The 9,441-nt window shown below is 33.4% G+C and overlaps 1 protein-coding gene and 1 long non-coding RNA gene across 3 annotated transcripts in view; one reads left to right on the top strand and one right to left on the bottom strand.

Annotated features, from left to right (window-relative positions):
- The first annotated feature begins 2,664 nt into the window (after window positions 1-2,664).
- On the top strand, window positions 2,665-7,686 carry LOC106765563 (lysosomal Pro-X carboxypeptidase). 2 transcript variants are annotated; one of them, XM_014650239.2, is made up of 10 exons: window positions 2,666-3,110; window positions 3,223-3,409; window positions 4,088-4,221; window positions 4,314-4,426; window positions 4,531-4,654; window positions 5,420-5,569; window positions 5,708-5,863; window positions 6,700-6,779; window positions 6,893-6,942; window positions 7,432-7,686. In XM_014650239.2, the coding sequence occupies exons 1-10, from the start codon at window positions 2,724-2,726 to the stop codon at window positions 7,569-7,571; spliced, it is 1,521 nt and encodes a 506-aa protein (XP_014505725.1). In that variant the 5' UTR covers window positions 2,666-2,723; the 3' UTR covers window positions 7,572-7,686. The 2 variants fall into 2 exon arrangements, with proteins under 2 accessions (XP_022639099.1, XP_014505725.1); XM_022783378.1 differs by lacking the exon at window positions 6,700-6,779 and having other exon boundaries at window positions 2,665-3,110; window positions 7,432-7,569.
- Window positions 7,687-8,403: 717 nt separating this feature from the next.
- The window catches only part of LOC106767970, a 2,298-nt gene continuing 1,260 nt past the window's right edge, over window positions 8,404-9,441 (bottom strand). The window contains exon 2 of the long non-coding RNA XR_001376201.2: window positions 8,404-8,672. This is a non-coding gene — a long non-coding RNA (uncharacterized LOC106767970). The remainder of the gene's footprint in view (window positions 8,673-9,441) is intronic.

The raw sequence follows: 9,441 nt of genomic DNA, 5'->3' as shown, positions 1-9,441 counted from the left end.
CTAGAAATAAGTAAGTGTGAAGTAAATTATATGAAAAATTGAAAAGTGATGATCATCCAATAAATTAAAAACTCCATGATAATATCATTAAGATTATTGTAACGCTCACTAATCTAAAATATATAGTTAATACAAAACTGTATAAATAAATTATAGTTATCTAAAATTAAATATACCTAGATATTATATTATAATTATCTAGATTTTGCCACTGTATTCTTACTATACAGAGTTAAATGATTTTTTTTTTTATACCAGAAGTAATTTTTTCATGTTTATCTCACTAATTTATGTTAGTTATCTCTTATAAATGTTATAGATTAAAATTATTTTAATTTTATTGACTTATAGCGGTTTATTTGTCAAATATTATTGTTCTTGAAAAATTGAGATTCTTTGTTGTTAAGATTGTTTGGATTGATTCATCCGAATATGTCTTTAGTTATATTATTTTGCTGGTCTGATTTTATAGGTATTTGATGGAGAAGTTTGTAAAATTATGTTAACACTCTAGTCAATAATATGTAATTAGAAGCAATAAATGCAACAGTGTTTGGGTCATAATTTCATACATAATGTTATAAGAAAAATAAATTATTAGTTTAAAAAAATAATAATTAATAGCAATTCTTAATCAATAATAATGTAAAATTGGATATAGTGTCTTGTAGATGAAAGAAGGAAGAAGAAAAGTTGTAAAAATAGGGTTTTAGAGTTTTGAGAAAAATTAAGAAAAATAGTTTAGAATAATATTATGGTAATTAAAGAAAAGGGAAAGTATTAGTATGGTGACGCAAAGTTGTTGAAAGATCTGGTTATATTGTCTTTATTCTGGGAGATGACTCATGTCTACATACACATAGTGTGAACAACAGAACGAATTCGAAGGCATGTTTGACAAACAATAATAGGACAAAATTATTAAATACACGGTACTACTTGTCAGTGTCGTTTTGATGACTCAACATACTTAGGTCTGAAAACATCGTTCTCCGAATGATTTCATTATTGGATACAGAATCTCAACGCTTTAGTTAATTAAATTGTCTTATGCATCTATAAACCGAACCTTTTCTCTACGAAAAGAATATATCGCTCATAATCTTCTCCATTTTTCTGAAAACATCTGATATACATTTATGCGCTTAAACTGATCCATCGCTGGAATCTCCCTTTTTTAATTTTGAAAAACTTTCTCTTTCACATTTGATTATTTGACATTACATCATGCGAACGTGTTAATAAAGCATGGGTTGTTAGGGTTTATAGGGCGCATAGAACCCTGTTTAGATTATCCAAGGGTGGTTTTGTGCCCCTAATGGAGTGCAAAATCTACACAAGAATATCATTCCAATTGCTATAGGATCCAGCTGTATACGAATGGTTTTCAAAGACAGTAATTTGGTATGTCAAACGGCATAAGCATCTTTATATCGTATAATCTTGATTCCAAGTTCATTAGTGCAAAATTCTGAAAATTGAAGGTTGACCTGTGATTATTCTTACGTGCTACACTGGCACAGAATATATATAAATTCACAAGGTTTTAATAACATCTACTAGGGTATATATTTGCATATATTCCAAGCATAAACCCAGTTTATGGCACACTTTAATAATAGTGCATTCACTGTCGTCACTAGTTTCTCATTCTGGTCCCTTCAAAACATCTACGCGGATTCTTCTACTCTTCTAGATACACACGGATTAAGATAATGCCAATAAAATGTAAACAAATTAACGATGAATTATTAAGAATTACCAAGTCATTTACCAAGCACTTAAATACTATTCTAAAGCTAAATAAAACTAATATAACACAATGGATTATGACACTATACTGAATAGAAGAAGGAAACGAAAAGAATGAAAAATTAAGACGCTCACATGAAAAGATCACTCGCAAATTCCTTTTCTTCTGCCATGCAAATCAGGGTCTTTCATTTTTCTTTTTTAAATAAGAATAAACATTACTCAGAAGAATCACACAATTTGGAAAATTGTTTGGCGTTGTACGACTACGCAGTAAAGAATTAATGCAATGCAGAGGGGTATAGTTTTTGTTTCTTAAATTTAGTGATTTGAGTGGCGTTATTCTTTAATCCTCAAAGTTTTTATGAATCGGTAACTTAAATATTATTTAAAAAATGACATTGACATCTCATATCAGAAAAAAAAAATTGAATTGCTTGATTTCGAAATGACTTACTAAATGATGAAGAAGTAAAAGAAAAAACAAAAGTGTAAAATAGAAATAATGAATGGCCCAAAGCCCCTTAGAGCTTTGATAGTGCATCATTATTCTGCATCATATTAAAGAAAAAAAGAAAGTAGAAAGAAGCAAACGAAACTTAAAGAGCTATGAATGATTACGAATTGCTTTAATAGGAAATGATTTGCATGATGTTCCTATCCCAAATATGACTAATTTTTTTACAGGCAATCCCAAATATGATTAGCGCTGATAAAAATAATTCCCAAGTATGATTAAATTTTTGCTAAGGGTATTCTTGTTTTTCTGCACTCTCACTAGAAATGCATATGGACATGAAGGGGTGCAAGAAGAATGGGTCCACAACAACTTTTGCATGGTTTTGGACAAAAACAAAAACAGTAATTCTAAGGCCCAAACTCAAACCAAGGTCCATACCACGAATGTCTCGTCTTAGAGGATGTGACTTTGCAATTGACTGGGAGTGGCAAGCTGGTTGAGCTTGGCAACAATGGGAGGACACAGATTGAATTTGAGCACGCTTGTGTTCAGTGTTGCAGTCATCATCGTGATCTCCCACTCAGCACAATCACTGCCGTTGAAGCATTCCCCGCGATTCCTAAGAAAATTGGCAGCAACAGGAAGCCCTTTCGCGCCACCGCAATTTCACTACGAAACCAGGTACTTCCAGCAGCGCCTCGACCACTTCAGTTTCTCGGAACTACCCACGTTCCCGCAGCGTTACCTCATCAGCACCGAACACTGGGTGGGCCCCCAGCGCTTGGGCCCAATTTTCTTCTACTGCGGCAACGAAGGAGACATCGAATGGTTCGCCCAGAACACTGGCTTCGTCTGGGAAATCGCCCCTCGATTCGGGGCCATGGTGGTTTTCCCCGAAGTAAGCCTTCCGCTTCCTTTGCCTAATAAATTATCCACCTTCACTTCACTAATTGTTCTCAAACGAAATTTCTCGATTTCACAACTTGTTTCTACGCGTGTGAATGTGGCAGCATCGATATTACGGCGAGTCTACGCCTTTCGGAAGCGCAAAGGAAGCGTATAAGGATGCCACTACCTTGTCGTATCTCACCGCTGAACAGGCGCTCGCTGATTTTTCCGTTCTCATCACTGATCTGAAGCAAAATTTCTCCGCCAAGGATTGCCCCGTTGTGTTGTTTGGAGGATCATATGGTGGAAGTAAGTAACACTATTACCGGAGATCTCAGGTTAGCTAGTGATATGGCGAGATAATTGAACTGCTAAATGAATAGGGGCAACCCTCTGTTATGTTATAGAGCTGCCTTTCGGCTTTTAGTATGTCTAAATTCAAATTCTAACGTGGTACTAGAGTCCAGTAGTTTCTGTTGGAAGTCACCTAATTGTAAGTGTCAATGAACTATTCACAAATGTTCAGTCATGGAAATTTCTTACTCGAGGTGTTTGATCCTCTTTGAGATTTCACATTAGTAATACCGTGTAGTATGGGGCATTACTACCAAGTCCATAAGTAAGTGGTATTTCTCACATCTAATCCTCTATAGGAACTACTAATAAACTTGCAAAATGGACGTGTTTATCATATAGGGATTTGTTATTCCACGTTTTTTGAATAAGTAAAGTCACGTCTTTGTAGAAGTAGGAGTAACTTTTCTCTTCTGCAAGTCTACGGCATTCTAAAACGCAAAATATCTTATTAATATTGATAGGTAAAGAGATAGGAAGTTATGAAACAAACTGACTGCTATCTTTTTGGATATAGTTACCATCGAAGAGAAAATATATATATATATATATATATGATTTGAGCAAACTCAAACAGGTCATTGTGAATGGTGAATAGCTAGTTTTACAACCCTTTTCAACGTTGTTTTGCAGTGTTGGCTGCTTGGATGAGACTCAAGTATCCTCATATTGCTGTTGGAGCACTTGCTTCTTCAGCTCCGATTCTTCAATTTGAAGACATCGTGCCACCGGAAACTTTCTATAACATTGTTTCAAATAGTTTTAAGGTAGGTCAGCGTTAGGCCATAGTTCAGGTATTTATCAGTGTTGTGATTAGTATACTATACTAACGGTTTTACTCCATTGTTTATGTCCACAGCGTGAAAGTTTCACTTGCTTTAACTATATTAAACAATCTTGGAATGAAATAATATCTACGGGTCAAACATATAATGGTCTTGAGCGCCTGACCAAAACCTTCAACTTATGTCAGTAAGGCATTTAAAAATGTCTTTTTATGCATGGCATGATTGTGAGTGGTGATATCCATGTTTTGTTAGTCTTCTGTTGTACTAATTTAGTTAAGCTAATTGAAGGAAATTGAAGAGTACTGGAGACCTGTATGACTGGTTGGATTCTGCATATAGTTATTTAGCGATGGTGAACTACCCATATCCTTCTGATTTTTTGATGACTTTGCCCGGACACCCTATCAGGGAGGTTAGTATGGTTTTTGATTTCAGAGTATGTGATAATTATACGGCTTACTAGTGACAAGTCTTTTAGTAATAGAAGACAATTAGGCATTGAAAGCTTTCATAATTTAAATATCCTTGCATCATCATATAACCATATAATGAACTGCAACTTTGCCTAATAACATGAAGGAATCGAGATCGGCTTTGCTTTATAGATTTAAATAATAAATGAACGATAATTGAAATAAGAACATAAAATGAATAAAGGAAACAATATGAGCTGAAAATGGAATAGAAAAATGGCGTGAAATATAAAGAACAATAACAAGTAAGGTAAGTAATGAAACTACAAGAAATAGAAAAGCCGGAGAACTGAAAATGGAGAATACGTCACTGAAGATGAAACTCAAGATAAGTGTATTGGAGAATTCCTAGGATTTTAATATAATAGTCAAAGAAGATTATCACTTTCTCATGAGACAAATGATAAAAAAAACTCTGAAATATCCATCCAATCCATTGTGCATTACAAATAAAGGAGACAGCTATATATAGTTATAGATGTTCTGAAAATTCAAATTTAAATCTAGAGTTTTCTCCAATGTGGCTGTCATCTAGGAGGTGTGGTACATGCTTGGATCATGCTTTCCGTGCTCCTTGAGACACCATGTTTTCCATGCTCCCTTGCACTCTTCTCTCCTTTCACTTTGGCTTAGAATTTGAGGATACAATTGGGCTTGATTGAGTCTTCACCAATCAATATGACTATATATATGGTGTTTTATAGGTTTGTAAGAGGATTGATGGGGCTCCTGCTGGAACTAATATTCTGGAGCGGATATATGAAGGAGTGAATGTCTACTACAATTATACTGGAAAAGAAAAATGTTTTGAACTGGATGATGATCCTCATGGCATGAGTGGTTGGGATTGGCAGGTTTACAAGAGTTACATGTTTTTTCTCCTTTTAATTTCACTTGTTGCTGAATAAGTATTGAGGCCTAGTAGCACAAATGCTTGAGTAATGTGTCTTCTTTAATCCTAGTTTGTTCCATTTTTCTTTTTCATTGTGTAGGCTTGCACTGAAATGGTTATGCCAATGTCTAGCAACCAGGATTCCAGCATGTTTCCACCGTATGAGTATAATTACACTTCTGTTAAAGAGGAATGCTGGAATGATTATGGAGTGAAGCCAAGGCCAAAATGGATTACTACAGAATTCGGGGGGCATGTAAGGAAATAGTTACTGTTAACTCTTAGTTACCTTTCCATTATTGAGACTGAAAAATTTTACCATCATTTCAAATTCTGGTTTAGTTCATAATTCGCTCCCCTTCCCCCCTCCCAAGAAAAAAGTCAATTTTAAAAGTTTTAGGGCTTGTGGAAAGGCTGAGATAGTAGTTATTTATTTTTTGGTTAAAAATGTATATGGTCCTTTAATTTTAAGAAAAAATTAAAATTAGTCTCTTTTTAAAAATTCTTACTAAAAGTTAAGAAACCAAAAACATATTTATCTCTTTATTTTTCTAGTTGTGAAATAGTTTGGTGACGTAGTATTAAATATGACTTGGACGACTATTTGATCGAGGAAAAGAGGAAAGAATATAATGTTATGGAGCATAGTGTAGAGTGATTTCGGGTGACCTAGTAAATAGTGTGCTAATATAGAAAATCTTGTCTGTATGGTATAATATACATTTTCAGTGGCATTGTCACTCTGATAATAATGAGATTTCCTTCTCTATAGAAATGTACTCTTGCATGTATTAAGGCACACGCTAATGTGTTAACCTGCAATATGATTAACGAGGTGACTGCAGGTCACTCTTTTATGTTCTTGCTTGACAACATTGCGTTTGTAGATCTGCCTATATAAATTTTCTCAGAAGTTTCTTTCAACTTGCAACACGAATTCATTCTGCCAGAAAATGAATGAAAGATAGCTGATAGTTTGAAATAAATGGTCCTATCCCTTTGTGATTTTATTCAAATAGATTGATTGCATGATGCATGGTCAATTAAAACTAAAAAGCAGTATTCTGATAAAATGCTGCAACTTGTTTGAAGGATATCCATACCACCTTGAAGAAATTTGGAAGTAATATAATTTTCTCAAATGGTCTCTTGGATCCATGGAGTGGTGGAAGGTGATATATTATTTATTCTGTAAATATCTTGGCTACTATGTTTTATACTTTTCCAAGAAGTTATCTTTGAGAGATGTTATCAAATTCCAACACGCAAATTGTTTCTGGTACAGCGTTTTGCAGAATATATCTGAAAGTGTTGTTTCACTTGTCACTGAAGAAGGTAAAAAGACATTTATTATTTTGAATTTGTTAATTTCCTGTTGTATGTATCCTAGTCTATTCTTTTGTTCATTTTTCCATACGTGTCACTGTTATAACTACTGTTGTTTTGGTTTATTGATTAAACAATTACATGAAACTTCCTCATAAAACTTTTAAAAGATGGAGTGCTAGTGAGTTCCTGAGAGTTCACAAGCTTGTGGATAGCATTAAAACATAAAAAAAAAAAAAAGTGTTTTTAGTTCTTATACTCTTAGTTAATCATTATCAAGGTCCTTTTACTGATGTTGATAGATTTTGGCTCTTCTAATAATAAATTCTTAGCAAATATGAACTAAAGCCAAATGTTTTTTAGAATTTGAGACCAAATTCATTAATATAGGAACGATATTTACGTTTAACCAAAAGCATAAGAATTAAAAACATATTATTTTCCTTGAATAATATTTTGATATCAAAAGTTAATTTTTTTTCTTAAACTGTTCCTCAGGTGCGCACCACATAGATTTACGCCCTTCGACTCAAAATGATCCTCGTTGGTTGGTAGAGCAGAGGGAGACTGAGATAAAGCTAATAGAAGGGTGGATCAGTGACTACCACCAGAAAAATAAAGCTGTTTTTGATATGTAACAGAATCTATCTACTGTTTGCTTCATAGCAATTCTGTATAGCCACGTTTGCTTGTGTTCAAAAAACCTTCTGCACGTCTAATTATAAATGGACATTATTTCTATATATACACACACACACATGTAAGTATTTTCTAACTTCTTTTTTCGTTTTAACGTTATACATATTATTTTCCATACGTTATTTTATAAAAGTTTATACTTTTTGTGCACCCAAACGAACTAATTATTTTAAAATGGTCGTTTTAGTGATTTGTTTAATTAAATTTGATTATAATCAAATATAACTATGATAGATTTATTATCGAAAAATTAACATAATAGTTGCCCTAAACATATACTTAGTAGCTGGTTTTCATTCTGGAGTCGTTGTGAATCCCCAAATCTAAGACTTAGGCCACGGCTTAACGAGCTTTTCTGTACTAACCGTAGAACCAGTCAATAGAACTTGTGTCGTTGGATTACAACAATGAATCTCGTACTGACACGTGTCCATAAAATTAGAAAAATAGAATGCCAAAAGTGTACCTTTAAACGCGGTCTTGTTTCTTTTCAGTTTACTCAAGCTCTTTTTCTCCTGTAAAAATGACAAATAATTTTTTCTTTATAGGTATTGTCTAAATCTGATTTCATTTTAACCAGAAATTCTTAGATTGAGTGCGAGTATGTATATGAGTAATATTTAACATTTTAATTAATTAAAGATGAGAATAATTATGTATATATTAATTCTAGTCTTCTTCCCGTTCTCATATTTATTGTCAATATATATTTTGTTCTTGTGATATTCCAATTATACAGAAAAACATACATAATTAAGATGTCATCATATATAATAATTGAAAGCAGTTAGAGTATATTAGAGACAATTAAGATTACAGGTCATCCTTCAGCAGTACAAGAATTTAGGAACTTGGAGAAATAGAATTCTCCTAAAAAGGATAGAAATTTAAAACTTTAAACATAACAAATAAAGTTCTTCAAAAATATCTAAGACTAAGAAAAGTAAAGTCTAATGAACTAGGCAGCGGCATTTCCATCTCCATTAAGAGTTGTTTCCAAGATATCCTCCACGCCATCTGCTCTCATCCAAGTGGATGATCTTCGTAAGGAAAACAGAAGAAAACATGACACAAACACAAACAAATGCAAGGGTGAGCTAATTATATAAAAAAAAAAAACATGCATCATATCAAACATATAATATACAAGAGTTAAATTTTTAATCAAAACAGATTAAGGCATAATTCCTAACATGTTGAATACTAAATTTGACTCGTCCGGACTTTAGAATGATAGTCGAGCTATGGCGGACCATGCACCCGTGGTGGCTTGTGATACTTAGGCTCCCCCGCGCCTTGGAGCATGATGAAAGCCTCCAAGACTAAGACCTCCTGCTACTTCTCACCACATGGTCCAATCCTCTCTACGTGAGAAAAAAGACCATTGGAGCGTCATGAAGACCCCCAAGACTGAGCTACTACTTTCATTCTAAAACACTAAGAATCTCACCAAGAGATTCGACATTTGAAACTCCCATAAACAACCATGAAATCATATTTCGATATTTCCCAATTCACACACCTTTGAATTATAAACAAATCACATGTTTAAGCTTTCAAATTAATAACCCAATAAAACACTTTTAATTAATAACGTTCTCTTTCAAAAAATAAAAAATAAAACCATGTGCCAACATTTTCATTTAATTTGCTTAAATCTTATAATCTTACCCCTTGTAACTAATACAACACCCTTCTAGAAGTTTAATTCACTTTATTTTACACCATGGGATCCATCCAAAATTAAATAATCAATTTCCTATCACTTCTCTCCATAAAGAATTATAACTTTCTATGGTAGCCTACATC

This window comes from Vigna radiata, chromosome 7, assembly GCF_000741045.1.
Source record: "Vigna radiata var. radiata cultivar VC1973A chromosome 7, Vradiata_ver6, whole genome shotgun sequence".
NCBI lineage: Eukaryota > Viridiplantae > Streptophyta > Magnoliopsida > Fabales > Fabaceae > Vigna > Vigna radiata.
Note: the sequence above shows the minus strand (reverse complement) of the source record. Positions and strands in the feature narration are given on the sequence as shown.

Excerpts from the sequence above, each read along its gene's own strand:
- LOC106765563 (XM_014650239.2), top strand. The coding sequence starts at position 2,724 with ATGGGAGGACACAGATTGAATTTGAGCACGCTTGTGTTCAGTGTTGCA. Across the intron at positions 4,427-4,530 it reads AAAACCTTCAACTTATGTCA|GAAATTGAAGAGTACTGGAG; the intron begins GTAAGGCATTTA and ends AGCTAATTGAAG. Across the intron at positions 5,570-5,707 it reads TGAGTGGTTGGGATTGGCAG|GCTTGCACTGAAATGGTTAT; the intron begins GTTTACAAGAGT and ends TTCATTGTGTAG.